The following is a 17067-nucleotide window of genomic DNA, read 5'->3' as shown; positions in this document are numbered from 1 at the left end:
GAGTCATACTATGACCTGAGGATAATACCGGCCCCAGACATTCTCTGAGGGGAAGAATCTGAGGAGGAGTCATACTGTCACCTGAGGATAATACCGACCCCAGACATTCCCTGAGGAGCAGAATCTGAGGAGTCATACTATGACCTGAGGATAATACCGGCCCCAGACATTCTCTGAGGGGAAGAATCTGAGGAGGAGTCATACTGTCACCTGAGGATAATACCGACCCCAGATGTTCTCGGAAGGGCATTATCTGAGGAGAACACATAGACCTGGCAATTTTGCCTGCAGTTAAAGTCACAACTCACATTAATACAGCACCTTATTTCAGTGTGTAAAATTGCAATTGAAAATTGTTAAAAACATTTATTTATGTACAGTATATTTAAAGCTATTTATATTAGTTTGGGTATTTCTTAGGAGAATATTTACTTGGTAAATAACTATTACTAATTGCTGTGAGAATAAATTTGAGTAAAAAAGTTTGTGGTCCTCCATTCAAAATACTGTCGTTTCCTTAATACGGCACTACAAGAATAAGTTTGGACGTCACTGGTTTACATGAATTCTAATATTGAATTAATTTAATGCTAGGATTTGTTAAAAAGAAAATCATCAAACCTTGTTCAGTCTCTCCTCTCCTGTCCTGTCCTGTCCAGGGGGGTAAAGGGTGATTGGCAAATGTTGATGCCTCAATTCAAATAAGGAATTTGGGAAAGCAATAACAAGGTAGATAAAACACTGATCCCATTCTTTTGCATATGCTCAGTGGAGCCTCTTTATGTGTCACTGTGAGTCAATAAAGTTTATTTTGTTTCACTCAACCTGCATAAATGTTGGGTTCACAACTGCACAATGTCTTTGTAAGAACTGCACACATTGGGCCTGATTCTGATTTGGGAATAATAAAGCAAGAAACAACAAATAACGTACCTGGTTAAACCATGTTACAATGCAAGGGGTGCAAATACATTTATTGTTTTTGCATACCTCCCAACTTTTCTTAGCAGGGATTCGCGACCCAAAAAGGTGATATGGCTGCTTATATGAGGGGCATGGCCTCATCCAAGTGGGCGTGGTCTCACAACACAGACCTGTTTTCGGCATTTTGAGGGCGCATCCAGCTCTCCCTGACAGCTGGGCAGCCCCCAGCTCCCCTCCCCTCACTGAATAGATGTTGTGTGTGTGTGCGCACAGCATCTATTCAGTGATCACTCACTGCTTTGCAGAGAAGAGCAGCGGGTGATCAAAGGATCCCCCAACTGCCCCCCAGTTGTGGGACACTGCTGCCCGCGGGTGGGACAGCTGGACAGTGTCCAAATAGCGAGACTGCCCTCTGGAATCGGGACAGTTGGGTGGTATGTTTTTGCATGCAGGGTAAATACTGGCTGCTTTTGCATGTAACACAAATTACTGATCAGCTATATTTTTATACTGCTATTTAGATTTGAGAGTGGGCACTCCTCTCTCACATCTAAATCTCTCTGCACATTTTAAACCTGACCCACTTGGAGTGGAATATGGGCCCTCATTCCGAGTTGTTCGCTCTGTAAAAATCTTTGCATCGCAGCGATTTTCCGCTTAATGCGCATGCGCAATGTTCGCACTGCGACTGCGCCAAGTAAATTTGCTATGCACTTAGTAATTTTACTCACGGCTTTTTCATCGTTCTGGCGATCGTAATGTGATTGACAGGAAATGGGTGTTACTGGGCGGAAACAGGCCGTTTTATGGGCTTGTGGGAAAAAACGCTACCGTTTCCGGAAAAAACGCAGGAGTGGCCGGAGAAACGGAGGAGTGTCTGGGCGAACGCTGGGTGTGTTTGTGACGTCAAACCAGGAACGACAAGCAGTGAAATGATCGCAGATGCCGAGTAAGTCTGGAGCTACTCAGAAACTGCTACGAGGTGTGTAATCGCAATATTGCGAATACATCGTTCACAATTTTAAGATGCTAAGATTCACTCCCAGCAGGCGGCGGCTTAGCATGAGCAAATCTGCTAAAATCCGCTTGCGAGCGAACAACTCGGAATGACCTCCATGGTTACTTGTTCTTTCTCACTTTGTCCTCAAATCATAATCAGGACCATTGTGTACAGCTCCGCACTATTTTACCCCCTGCTGGACATGTGTGGAATTGCACATTTATAAAGTGCTCAGCAGGCAGTGAATAGAAAGCTCTGAATGTATACACACACACACACACACATATATATATATATAGATATATATATTATATTTCCATACATATAACAATAAACATCTGTTTTTTCGCCCTCTCAGTTCTTTATCCTGTTACTGATCATCTTCTTATTGGAGCTCATCGTGGTTACCCTGTTCTTTATCTACACTGATAAAGTAAGTTATTATGTCATTTATTAATGTTTAGTGAGTCATTCTTCATGATAGTAAATTTCTTTGTATTTTTACATAGAAAATGTTCGGGGAAGTTTACCAGTAAAAGCAGATGGAATTACATATTTGATAGATTCAAGACAGTAAAACAGCAAAGGATTGTGGGAGAGGAATCAGTAGACTGAATATTTTATATTTTATGTATGTTTCTCATTCATTTATTTATTATAGAAAATGTAGGAAAACATTACAGAAGTACTCAGTGAAGGGAGCAAATTGTCCATATATTTTTTACAATCTTCCAGAGTTATACAATTTACAAAGTAACTTAATACTATATAAATAAATAGAACAATCTTAAGACATGTACCATGGGTAGAAGAACACAGTAATCTGCGAGTTGGTGTGGTGAGGTTACACGAGGAGAAGTCCAGATCAATTATTGGAATGTAATGTATATTTATTTTTCCTCATTAAACATTTTGTGGTATAAATGAATAGGTTGCACAATTGTGTTACCTGGTGACAGTGTGTGTAACGCAGAAATCATCTGTTTCCTGCCGTTTATCCTTTGATCAGCATGTTGCAAAAATGGTGGGTAACACTTCTGTCCTTTCTGTTGCTGCAGTTTGGTACGCTCGTCTGATCTATTTAATGGCACAGGTCCATGAAAGGATTATTTTCACCAGATTTGTTACAGTTTTCTGCTAACCCCAGTTATTAGTATCTGATCATTTCAGTTCCACAAATCCAGAATTAGAACATTTTACCGGAAGGGCGGTCTAGGTGGAAGCCGGAGGTACAGTGGGTTTAGAGCAATGAATAAAATCACGATTCCACTCAGAGCCCCCCTGGACACCACACTTCTCTGAGGATGTGGGAGGACCCGGACTGTTAGTCAACTCTTGGGAATTTGAAAAAACTTTAAATTCTGAGGGCTCCCAGATATAATGGGAGAGGAAATAAGTTCGGTTTTTAGTGCCACACACACATGGGGACCCCTACACATAGCTACATTACCAGTGGGGGCACTATGCCATTTGTGTACTGAAGTTTCTGTATAGCATAATGTAAACTGGAGACACTAACACATTTATGGCGCTGGCGGTATTTACACATTATGCTTTTCAATATCACCCGCATATCATATTGACAATTTTATTGGTATGGGCCCCCACATACCTTAATTTGGCTCTGATCGTTAATTGTATCACACTACAACCAGTGCCGTACTAAAAAACATGTTAGTGCCCTTTGCCAGTAAAATAATTTTTGCCCCCATATGTAAAATTGGGTCAGTGGAAATCATATAGTGGCGTGGCTTCATGGGGAAGGGGCGTAGTAACAAAATAATAGCAAATCATGTTACACCACACAGTAGTCTCCATTATTCAAATGACTCCATATAGTAGTGCCACTTATACACATTACACCAGGTAGAGCTCCTTATACACATTACACCAGGTAGAATTCCTTATACATATTACACCAGGTAGAGCTAATTTTACACATTACACCAGGTAGGGCTCCTTATACACATTACACCAGTTACAGTTCCTTTTACAAAATGTGTCACACAGAACCCCTTTTACACATTATGCTAGGTAGAGTCCCCTTTTACACATTCTGCCAGGTAGAGTCCCCTTTTTACACATCACAGCAGGCAGACATTATGCCAGAGTCCCCTTTTTACACATTATGCCATACTGAGTCCCCTTTTACACATAATGCCAGGCAGAGCCCCCCTTTTACACATTATGGCAGGCAGAGTCCCCTATTTACACATTATGCCAGAGACCCCTTTTTACACATGCAAAACAGAGCCCCCTTTTTACACATTACGGCAGGCAGAGTACTGTTTTCACACATTATGGCAGGCAGAGTCCCCTTTTACAAGTTGAGGGAGGGAGAGATAAAGAAAGAGAGAGCGTGTTATACTTAAGTTTACTCCGGGGCAGACAACTTCACCGGCCAGCTGTCCTCTTGTCCTTCCCGCCCTATGTTGCTGCTCTTCGCAGGGTACTGTGGGTGAGCTGAGGGTGGCCTGGGAGAGACGTCATCTCTCCCAGAAGATGGGGTAAAGGAATGGGAGCAGGGAGGCGGGGCGGACGAGCTGCAGTGCTACCAGGTTATACTGTATGTGAGAGAGGTAGCTGCAGCTGAGCGGCAGTGCAGTGCGGCACAGGTGATTTGAACAGAGGATGGGTGGCTAGGCGGATCCCACACAGTGCGGCCGCGCAGGCCAGTGGGTGTTGCCAGTGGTGTGCGCCCACAGTGCATACGAGCTTTGTGCCAGGCACCACTGGCACACCACTAGTTAAGGCCCTGACTCCAACAACAGTAGCTACAGAATATGGATCCATTTGTCAGTAATAACAGTTTTTCTGCAATACACATTGACCACAATTTATGTTTATCCAAGACAGGAAGCACTCTTTCATTGTCCAATGAGAAAGAGGCATAAGTAATATCATGACTTGGCGTAAATGGCATATATGTTGTATCATTGTAACATAGTGCTATGGATACTTTATTAAAACTCCCCCAACTAACATACTGGGCCAGATATAATGATGCCCAAGTTCGGAGGCCGTGTGGGATGCCGGCCGAACTCGGGCAGTTTTTTTTTTAAAGGGACTATCACTTACAAGGCAAAACCATGCCTTGTAAGTGATTGTCCCTTTAAAAAAAATTCCAAGTACGTCCAGCATCCCACACAGCCACCGGCCTCGTGAGTCATTACATCCTGCCTACTGTCTTTAGCCTCATGGTCAGGTTACCGTCTAGTGTCACAGTTCCCTGATTCATCTGTTTGTGGTTGCTCAGACCTTAGCACAATAGGTAGGATATATGGACACCCTAGATTCAGTTTGGTAACCTGATTTTTTTTTTTATTGTTTTTATCTATAAAATATATCTGTACAGTGCTGCATGCTATCTTAGTTCATCCAGTGTAAATAACAAGTGATACTATTTAATTTTTCATGTGGATTCAAATTGCTGATTACACGTACAATCAATGATTATGCAACCCACAGCTTTGTGAACTAATAATCAATGTAGTATGAGCCTAGGGCAGCATGGGGGAAAGACAGGGATCGTTTATTAATGTAATTTATTACTACTAATTAATTTTTTTGCAGTAAAGAAAAAAATAATCTTATCTGGTCAACTCTCAGTGGATTGTAGATCCCATATCTGTACTGGCATCACTTCTGTGCAGACTCATTACATTCCAGCACACATTTTAGCATACAGCGTCCGATAAGGGAATGGCGCTGTGGAAGGATCTTATCACTTTGTATCTCACCATGGATGTTATATGAAGGACCTCATAATCCAGACTCAGGAGAAGCCAGAATCCATATTTCATATAAAATCTAATAACGGCTATGTGTGATTTGTATCTGTGGTTCTGCATGGGTCATTTGTTTTGCACAGAAGAATAGCATTGATTGGTGATAAGATACCTTCACCTACAGGACAGTGTAGTGTGCAGGAGGTTGTATTACAGTAAAGGCACAGACTCAACTATCAACATGACAGTTTGTGTAAGAAACAAAACGTTAACGTGACCGTTGACGTTTAGAAGAGGTTTTTTTTTAAAGCACTAAAGGGGACTTTCTTTTTCCCCTAAAATAATGACAAGAAGACTACATATATTGTTTAGTATCTTAATTTCTGTCATTGTGCTGGAAGATTGACATACTGCATACCTGCCAACTGTCCCGATTTTCACGGGACAGTCATGTTTTTTTGGGACTATCCCGCCCGCAGGCTGCAGTGTCTCGCGGTGGGGAAGGGGGGCAGTTGGGAGGCTCCTGTCGGTGAATAGACGCTGTGTGCACATGCGCACAGCATCTATTCACGAGTGACGAGTGACAAGAGGGAGAGGGGGCATGCCAGCAGTTCACAGAGCACTGGGCATGCCCCCTTCAGTGGTGGACAAGAGAGGCGTGGCTTACAATCGCGGCATCACCGCAACGCCACACAGCCTTTTCCAGGTCACGCCCCGTTTCGGGAGCGCGCGTGGTTTTGGTGCACGTGCGTCCTGCTTCACAGAAGAAGAAGGTTAGTAGGTATGATACTGTGTGTATGTATGTATGTATGTATGTATGTATGTATGGTGTGTGTCGTAAGGTGTTTTCTCTTGCTAAATCATCTTGTACTGTATATTATGTTAGTTGTCTTGTAAACAGCTATGTTATCGTTGGATCACAGTATAAACCAGAGGTTCCCAAAAGCGGTCCTCAAGGCATCATAACGGTTCAGATTTTAAGTACAGCCATGCTTGGCCACAGGTGACTTAATTAGTACCTCAGTCAATTTGATTTAACCATCTGTACTGAGTCATGGATGTCTAAAACCTGGACTATTAGTGTAGGGGGGGGCGCATCAAGAGAAGAGGAAGCCCGTGTGCAGTCTTTGTCCGGGCCTCCTCATCTCTAGCTGGCAGAGCAATAGACTTTGGGCACTAGGAGACCCTAGCACTGTCCCAGTGTCTAGTGCGCATGCACCGGTCCCTGGAAAAATGCTGTGGTGGCCATTTTCCCAGTGATTTTCCTACTGCATATGCGCTAAACACCGGAAAAATGGACGCCGCAACTTTTTTTCTAGTGATTTCTGCAGCTGCCAACTTGGGACTCCGGCGGATTGCTATTGAAAAAAATTGGTGCACCCATTATAGACACGCCAGTGGTTAGGTTGCTTTGAAGGCCGTATTTTGTAACCTCTGGTATAAACACTTGCTTCTATTTTTCCAGCCTTTTACTTACAGCTAGGTAGCAAATATAGACGTCTGCCTTGTTTAGTGTCAGATTACCTTACATAACCTATCACCATCGCCAGAGTTCGAGCTGTCGTGCAGGCAGTGTCCTAGCTTGACATTATAAACCTAATTTACTCTGTGGCATTGTACCTATGTCAGCACAGTAAAAAAAACAAAAACCTGTCACATACTATACTCATTATAATATTGGATATCTGCAGTAGCTGCGGGGCAGAATCTTCCCGCATGTGACATCATACACTAATGCATAACAGGTTGGAAAGGTTCTTTCCATCTCTTTTATGCGCCTGTCTTTAGGTAAATTGATGTTGTTTTTCTTACACTGTTCTTTGTTTGAAAAGTAATTATGAAGCCGGTATTAGTCAAACAGAGAGACATAAATGGCTGATCTGCATAAATCCAGCAAACCTCAGGGAAATGGAAATAAGTCGCATTTGCTGTGCACAAATAAGGAAGATTGTCAGTTCAAGGCTGATTGAGCCTCACCAAAGAAAAAGTGTTTGAAATATATGTTGCGTATTCAGCAACTGTTGAAAGTCACTGATGATAATATATACTGTTCATATACACACAGAACGTTATGTAACTATGGGTCTAATTCTGAGATGGACGCAAACCCGGATCTTTTGCAGTTGAGCGATTATTGGCGATCTGCGCATGTGTTTAATCCGCACTGTGCATGGGTCGCTGTGGTCTTGCGACGGCGGACAAAAATAATCATTATTTGCAAGGTGATTGACAGGGAATGTTTGGGTGAGATAACAAAAAGGCAGATGTGTTACAACCATTTGGGGGTCGGTTTGAGGCTGCGGCTGCTCTCCTGTATGCAGTGGCTCTTACGTACTGCAGTCATACTGAGCGACCATAGGGCTCCTTCGATAATCAACAGATTTGCAACCCATACTGTGTCTTTGTACGCAGGTGCTGAGATCTGCAGAGCCGCACATGGGCGTCTCAATACTAGCCATGCTTCATGGTTCAGTCCTGTTTTGCACGGAGAGTTTTTGTAATGTGTGTCTTGCACAATAGTAATGTTATAGTAACAATTCAACAGGTATTTACTATGAATGTCTATGCGGTGCCACACCTGCATGAAAATCAGAGTTGCCTGCATCTTGTGTTGTGTGCAACTTTAAATATAACTATATACAAAGAAAACCAGCAAGTGACCACAACGATGCTGCCTAAAGCTGCTGTTCAAAGTGATGCGCTCTGTACCTGTCTCCTTCTGTGTACCAGTCTATGGGAGCATCTGTTAGACCTGTAGTGCCAGGAGTCACTCGGAGGCGGAGACATATGATGTGTTCCTGTTCCTCCATCTCAGAGAGAGAGTGAGGAGAGTGTGACATTCAGAGACTGAGAGACAGAGTCCTGGTGTACAAGTGTGCAGAGCTGAGACTGGGAGCAGATCTCAGCTACAGAGACTCAGTGTTCCAGTGCATGTATCATCTTCTCTACAGTAGGAGTCAGACTGCACGGCTGTGCAGTCCTTCATGCTTCACCAACCACAGACATCTCCTGATAACTACCAATACCTAATGCTGTTACCTTGTGGGATATATGGGCTCCTGATTACTGCTGTCAGTGTTACATCTGAGTCACCTGTGTTCACTAAATAAACCTGCATTAACAGATAGCCCAGTACACTCTACCAACAGGTTATGGGCCCAGTCCCATGCCCAGACCCGCGTGTACTTGAAGATTAACCCCTTGTGTGCTGTTGAATAATCACAGTGACACAGTTTAAAGTGACATTTTATACAAGTGCAAAAAGGATGTATAGCACAGGACACAGCATGAACTTTGCTAAGCTGAAAGGTTCAGAGAACTATGCTACATGGAAGTTTGCCATGGAGATGCAGCTTAAGTGGGAAATGTTGTGGAAGGTTACTATAGACCCAGGAGCAGGTCCAAACCCAGATGATGTAGACAGAGCCATCGGGACGATAGGTTTACCTGTGGAGCAGCATGTCTATTCAATAGTCAGTGGGAAAGTGTCAGCTAAGGACATGTGGACAGCCCTGCAAAATGCATATGAAGATAAAGGTCTAATGAGAAGGATAAGTTTAAGACGCATGCTATATGGAACGAAACTGAGTGCCTGCAAGGACATGAATTATTACATTGCTAAGTTATTTTCGATAGCTCAACAGTTGGCATCTGTGGGAGCACAGCTGGACAAGGAAAAAGTCACAATGGCTATGTTACAGAATCTGACACCAGAATATTATTTTTTGGTGGTTGTATTAGAGTCAAACGACACTAAACTAACAACGGAGATTGTAAGAGCCAAATTGCTGCAGTTCCAAGAACGAATTCCTGTCGAGACCACAGCTGAGAGTTCTGCCTTGATCACAAAGGGCACAAAGTCCAGAAAGCACAAATTCAAGTGTTTTGTATGTCACAAGATAGGACATAAAGCTTCAGATTGCAAGATGAGAAATTACAGTGGTTCTCACAGACAGCGTGACAAGCCAAATGAGTCAGCATTGAATGTAGCAGACAGTCACAGGAAGGTTTGCTGGTACATGGACTCCAGGGCTACTACATTTCAGTTGCAATAAGCATTGGTTGAATTCTTTAACACTGTGTGTTCCCACTACAGTTACAGGGATTGGAAATAAGGCCCTTGCTGCATTACAAGCTGGGACAATCACAGTACGTTTAAGAATTTGAGGTGAGACAGTTGTTACAGATATCCAAGATGTGTTGTACATGCCTGATTTAGGAAGTAATCTCATTGCTATTAGTGTCCTAGAGAAAAAAGGCTACAAAGTCCAATTTTAGAATGGCAAGTGTATGGTGCATAATAAAAGAGGGACTGTTATTGCTTGAGCAGCTCGGTGCAACCAACTATATGTCCTGGACACTGAGGAGTGTACTGCAATGATGGCTGCTGAGGAAAAACAGTCAATGGAGCTGTGGCACAAACGCTTGGGTCATCTGGGTTATGACAACGTCCAGAAACTGCTAGATGGAATGGTAACAGGGATCGCCGTGAGCAACGCTGAAAGACCCATGTGTGAGAGTTGCATAAAAGGCAAGCAAACTCGCAACCCATTTCCACAGTCAGTTAATAGAGCAGAGACACCGTTAGCACTAGTGCACACAGACGTGTGTGGTCCAAGGGCGGAAGAATCAATCAGTGGCTACAGGTATTTCATGACTCTCATTGATGATGCCACAAGAATGACACACGTGTACTTTTTAAATAGAAGAGTGAAGTTGTCAACAAAATTGTGGAGTACAAAAACCTGGTGGAGAATCAGACAGGTCTGAAACTAAAGATCCTGAGATCAGACAACGGTGGAGAGTATGATTAAAAAAAAGTATTTTGCCGCATTCCTTAGAAAATATGGCATTGAGCATCAGCTAACAATTGCCTACACACCGGAACAGAATTACGTGAGTGAGCCCGCAAACCGCACAATTGTTGAGAGAGCACGGACTATGCTAAGTGATGCTGGCCTGGAAAAGAAGTTTTGGGCAGAAGCAGTATCTACTGCAGTATACCTAAAGAATCGAGCACCTACAGTGGCTGTCAAAGGAAAAACGCCACTAGAGGCTGGGTCAGGAAAAAGCCAAGTATCAGTCATCTTTGTGTCTTCGGGAGCAAAGCTTTTGCACATATACCAAAGGAGAAAGCTAGATCCAAAATCCATAAAATGTATAATGCTCGATACTGCGACGAAAGCAAAGGTTACAGACTATGGGATTTTACAGGTAAACATCTTCTTAAATCCAGAGATGTGGTATTCTACGAGACAGCATCACAAACTGGAGCAGTGGAGCAACAACAAAATGTATTATTGGATGTAGAGGCAGCAGAAAGCGTGTCTGAATCTGAGAGTGTCAAAGCACAAGTCATACAACAGAAGTTCTACGAGGAGTAGCAAAGGTATTCCAGCCAAGAAATACAGTGAGGAGTATGCAAACATAGCTTACTGTGAACCTCAAAACATACAGGAAGCAGAGTCAAGCAGTGATTGGACAGAGTGGAAGTCAGCAATTTATACAGAACTGTAAGCACTAAATGATAACAGTACATGGACTATGGTTGATAGACCAAGCGACCATAAAATGATTAAGAACAAGTGGATTTTCTTCAAGAAGTTGAACGCAGATGGGACAGTAGCTCGTTACAAAGCCCACCTTTTTGCCAAGGGATATACCCAGAAGTATGGAATCGATTATGGAGAGATCTACTCACCAGTCGCAAGGTATAGCACCTTAAGGTTAGTGATTGCTGTTGCTACACTACATGACCTACTGTTATATCAACTAGACTTTGATTCTGCATTCCTTTATGGAGAATTGATTGAGGAAATTTATATGGAACCACCTGAACATTATGATATGGACATATTCCAAACTGGAAAAGTTTGTATCCTGAAGAAGACGCTATACGGCCTCAAGTAAAGTGGTCGTTGCTGGTATGTAAAGTTGGATGCAGCGTTACTAGAAATTAACTTTGTTAGTTTAGAGACTGATCACTGCCTATACCACAAAACCATCAAAGAAAAGTTGTTCATCATAGCTGTCTATGTGGATGATTTACTTTTGGCAGGTCAAGAAGATCACATCACTGATGTCAAGCACCAGCTTAAACAAAGATTCAAGTTGAAAGATCTAGGCCCTGTATGAAAATTGTACAAAACCTGCAAGAGGGAACTTGATCACCAGGGCATGGGTGCAGGTCAGGTTTTCTCTTTAAACCTTTTTTTTTATGTGTAGCCCGCAGTACCTGGTGGTTTTGCCAGCAGAGGGGATAAGGCTTAGACCTGTAGCCCCTCCCCCAGCCCCAGGGTGCCATTTCCAGCAAATGTTCCCGCCCTGGAGCTGCATATCTGTCTCTCCCTCACTCCCTGTCAGTGTTTGGGCGCCATTTCTCTCAGCTACACTGTTCCTGGGACTGCTTGGGCAAACCCTCCTTTGTAAAGCCGCCTGGTTGAAAGCGCTGTGACTTTACATGACACTTAAGTATTCTACATGTCAATTAGACAGTGTTAGTTAAGAGTGCATTTAGTCAGGGTTCTCTGGTACAAGTACCCTGTGATATACATCCAGTTCTTACTGTGCAGTGTTAAATCTATTGAGTACATAGCTATATATATAAGCTGGTCCAGTGCAGTATTATTGTTAGTAATAACCTCTGCATTGTATAACTGTGACTATATGTGTGTGCATTAGCTTGCTGAGTGGTTTCCATTTTGTGTCTCTCACTCAACTTGCTATCCCTATATTCTATAACCTGAGGGGGCTTGGTGCGTCAGGTTTTATAATTATATAGGATTTTCACAAGATATACTTTAATACGTATTCTTCTCTGTGATTTTAGTCACCATATCTCTCCTGTATCCCTGCTTGTGCTGACTACACTGCTCAGGGGTTTGGGCAAGAGGTATTGTGCTGCTGACAATTGTACTGTGTTACCTGATACTGCAAGTTATATCATGTCTGCTTCTGAAGGTAACGGTTCTGGGGCTGAACACACTGCCGGTGTTGCTGAAGCCACAGATCCCTATGAGGAGACCATAGCAGTTGTGGGCTCTGGTTCTGGGGGCTCCTTGCCCCCCAGTGGGACTGTGGCAACGGGCGTGCATAATGACCCACCGTGGGCTACTTTCTCCACGCTTATACATACGCTAGTTACTAAACTAACACCCCCTATGGGACCTCCTATGCCGGTGCAACCGTATGTGGTCCCTGCAGCTAACCCACCATGGGCGGATAATTTGTCTGCTCAATTGAAGAAGTTGAACCAGTCCTAAACTACTAAATAGTCTGACCCTCGCTCGCCTAAGACCAAGGGGTCCTCTAAGCGAGCTCTTATCTCCTCGCAATCCACTGCTGTCACTGACACCTCGTCTGAAGAAGATGGCACTTACACTGACCCCACAGATTCTGACACAGATACTGCTGAGGGGGAGGGTAGTTCACATGTGGATGTTCCTGATCTATTGGAGGCTATTAAGTTGATTTTACAGATTACGGATGATCCCGAGCCATCCGCCCCTCCTAAGAAACCAGATAGGTTCAAGCGTCAGAAGGTGGTTAAACAAGTTTTACCTCACTCTGACCACCTAGTGGATATACGTCAGGAACCCTGGGGAAACCCGGGAAAGAAGTTTGTGCCTCAAAAGAAGATGCTGGCTCGCTATCACCTCGTGCCAGAGCTGTCTAAAAATTGGGAAACGCCTCCTCCAGTAGACTTACATATGGTTAGGAGGGTGTAGTACGGTATGCCAGCGCTCGGGCTCCCGGCGAACAGCATACCGGCGCCGGGAGCCTGACCGCCGGCATATCAACAGCGTGGCGAGCGCTAAGGAGCCCCTTGCGGGCGCGTCACACTATTTTATTCTCCCTCCAGGGGGGTCGTGGACCCCCACGAGGGAGAATAGCTGTCGGTATGCCGGGTGTCGGGATTCCGGCGCCAGTATAATGTGCGCCGGGATCCCGACATTCGGCATACTGAAGACCACCTGGCTAGGATGGTGGTTTCCTCAGCTCTACCTGTCACTACCGTCACGTCTCTAAAAGAGCCTACGGATAAACGTGTGGAGGGTTGTCTAAAAGCGATTTACACCATCACGGGTGCTGCACAAAGGCCCACTATTGCAGCAACATGGGCTGCAGAGGCTATTAAAGCATGGGCCCTAGAGTTAGAAGCTGAAATCTCTTCTGACCATGCTAGACAATGCTTGTCATATATTGTCACAGCTTCTCACTATATTAAAGAGGCGGCTTCTGATGCCGGTATCCTAGCAGTCAAGGCCTCTACTACATCAGTCCTGGCTCGCCAGATATTGTGGCTGAGATCCTGGTCTGTGGATCTGGATTCTAGGAAAACCCTGGAGGTACTCCCTTTCAAGGGAGATATTCTGTTTGGGGAGGACTTAAATAAGATAGTGGATGACTTGGCTACTGCCAAAACTGCCTGTCTGCCAAGTACCGCTCCTTCTGTGTCAAAGGCTAAAGGTACGTCCTTTCGCGCCTTTCGTCCTTCAGGTAAAGCAAAAGGTCAGGCGTACCACAAGCAGGCCCGCACTTCCAAACCTGGTAAGCCGAAGCCCAAAAGAGCCTGGGCTGCCTGTCAGCCAGCTTCCAAAACCGATAAGCCTGCCGCATGACGGGGCGGGCCTCCCCCTGGGGGATCCCAGGGTGGGGGGCCGGTTTCTAGGGTATACCCAGGAATTCCTGGGTATGGGAAGTCGTCACTCGAGGTTACGCCATAGCCTTTAAAAACCGACCCCTTCATCGATTTTGCCGGACAGACGTCCCGTTGGACCAGACAAAGGCAAACACTCTACATTCGGTGGTACAGACCCTCCTGGATACAGGAGTCGTAGTACAGGTGCCTCTTGCTCAGAGGGGCCGGGGATACTATTCTCCGCTGTTTCTGGTCCCGAAACCGAATGGGTCCTCCCGGCCCATTCTCAACCTCAAGGCATTGAACAGGTTTGTGAAAGTTTCCAAGTTCCGTATGGAAACCCTTCGCTCTATAGTTCTGGCCTTGGAACCTGGGGACTACATGGTCTCCCTGGACATACAGGATGCTTACCTGCATATTCCTATAGCAGTGTCACATCAGCAATACCTGATGTTTGCGATTGGCAACCTCCATTACCAGTTTCGGGCGTTACCTTTTGGTTTAACTACGGCTCCGCGAGTCTTCACCAAAGTTATGGCGGTGATGACGGTGGTACTCCGCCGTCAAGGGGTCAGGATACTGCCGTATTTGGACGACTTGTTAATCCTGGCATATTCCCCAGAACTTCTGCTACGTCATCTGGATATGACTGTCCGGTTTCTACTAGCCCACGGGTGGCTCATCAACTGGAAGAAATCCTCCCTGGTCCCTGCTCAGAGCATGGTGCACCTGGGAGCGCTATTGGATACTCGCAACCAGCGGTTGTTCTTGTCTCAGGAGAAAGTCCTGAAGCTTCAGGACAGGATTCGTTGCTTCCTTTCTCGTCCGCAAGTGTCAATACATTCGGCGATGCAGGTGCTGGGCCTCATGGTATCAGCATTCGACATGGTGGAGTATGCTCAATTCCATTCTCGCCCCCTCCAGAGGCTGATTCTAGCCAAGTGGGATGGCCTGCCTCACCGGATCAGGTCTCACATGATCTCATTGATTCCGGAGGTCCCTCTGTCGCTGCACTGGTGGCTCCAGGACCAACGATTGTGCAGGGGCCGTCCCTTCTGGATATCCGACTGGGTCCTGTTGACAGATGCCAGTCTAAGAGGTTAGGGAGCAGTGCTGGAGCAACACTCCCTTCAGGGTCGGTGGACCAAGGAGGAATCTCTCCTCTCGATCAACATTCTGGAATTGCGGGCGATCTTCAATGCGTTGACCCTGGCCCAACATTTAATTCAGAACCGTCCAGTTCAAGTACAGTCGGACAACGCCACCACAGTGGCTTACATAAACCATCAAGGCGGCACTCTAAGCCGTTTGGCAATGAAGGAAGTCTCACGGATTCTACATTGGGCGGAATGCCATCTACCGGCCATATCGGCAATATTCATTCCGGGAGTCCTGAATTGGGAAGCGGACTTTCTCAGTCGTCAGGACGTACACGCCGGAGAGTGGGGTCTCCATCCAGAATTTTTTCAACTCCTAGTGGAAAAGTGGGGCCTTCCAGACGTGGATCTGATGGCGTCTCGACACAATCGCAAGGTTCCGGTCTTCGGAGCAAGGACAAGGGATCCTCAAGCAGCATTCGTGGATGCGCTGGCGGTGCCGTGGAGGTTTCGGCTGCCGTACGTGTTCCCTCCGGTGTCACTCCTGCCCAGGGTAATTCGGAAGTTCAAGCAAGAAAGAGGAATTCTGCTTCTCATAGCTCCAGCGTGGCCCAGAAGGCACTGGTTCTCAGATCTGTAGGCCTATCGTCAGAGCGTCCAATTCTACTTCCACAACGCCCAGACCTCCTCGTTCAGGGCCCCTGTGTCTACCAGGACCTAGCCCGGCTGTCTTTGACGGCGTGGCTCTTGAAGCTTCCGTCTTAAGGGCTAAAGGGTTTTCTGAGGCAGTCATTCAAACTATGTTGCGGGCCCAGAAACCGGCTTCTGCTCGGATTTACTACAGGGTCTGGCATTCTTACTTTGTTTGGTGCGCATCTAACAATTATGACGCTTCCAAGTTTAGTATTGCCAAGTTGTTGGCCTTTCTTCAGCAGGGCCTGGACTCCCTCAAGGTTCAAATATCTGCCTTGTCGGTGTGGTTTCAGAGAAAGATTGCGACCTTACCTTATGTGCATACCTTTACTCAGGGTGTGTTGCGTATCAAACCTCCCTATGTCCCGCCTGTGGCTCCTTGGGACTTGTCGGTGGTTTTGGAGGCGTTACAAGAGTCTCCGTTTGAACCTCTTGGTTCAGCTGATCTTAAGTGACTTTCCCTTAAGGTGGTGTTTCTGCTGGCTATTGCTTCAGCTACAAGAGTGTCGGATTTGGGTGCCTTGTCTTGTAGTTCCCCATATCTGATATTTCACCGTGACCGGGCGGTTCTTAGGACTCGTCCCGGATATTTACCTAAGGTGGTTTCTTTATTCCACCTTAACCAGGAGATTGTGGTTCCGGCACTTGTTTCTCCTGATCTGTCTCCCAAACAGAGGTCTTTGGATGTGGTACGGCTCTATGTATCTATGTGAAGAGAACTGCTTCTATTAGGAAATCTGATTCTCTCTTTGTGCTGTTTGGAATTCACAAACTGGACTGGCCTGCTCACAAGCAAACTTTGGCCAGATGGATTAGAATGGTGATTGCACATGCTTATGTGAGGGCTGGTCTATCAGCTCCTGCTCACATTACGGCCCATTCTACTCGGTCTGTTGGACCTTCTTGGGCGGCCCGCCGTGGTGCGACCCTTGAACAATTGTGCAAGGCGGCTACGTGGTCCTCTGTAAACACGTTCATAAGGTT

The 17067-nt window shown here is 45.3% G+C and overlaps 1 protein-coding gene across 3 annotated transcripts in view; it reads left to right on the top strand.

Annotated features, from left to right (window-relative positions):
* TSPAN4 (tetraspanin 4) overlaps positions 1 to 17067 on the top strand; it is a 1631716-nt gene that overhangs the window by 1478365 nt on the left and 136284 nt on the right. For all 3 annotated transcript variants that reach the window (XM_063944765.1, XM_063944764.1, XM_063944763.1), the window contains one exon: positions 2283 to 2357. In XM_063944765.1, the coding sequence (XP_063800835.1) occupies positions 2283 to 2357 (75 nt within the window). The remainder of the gene's footprint in view (positions 1 to 2282; positions 2358 to 17067) is intronic.

Source organism: Pseudophryne corroboree, chromosome 11 (genome assembly GCF_028390025.1).
Source record: "Pseudophryne corroboree isolate aPseCor3 chromosome 11, aPseCor3.hap2, whole genome shotgun sequence".
Lineage (NCBI taxonomy): Eukaryota > Metazoa > Chordata > Amphibia > Anura > Myobatrachidae > Pseudophryne > Pseudophryne corroboree.
This window is presented reverse-complemented; position numbering and strand designations above follow the sequence as displayed.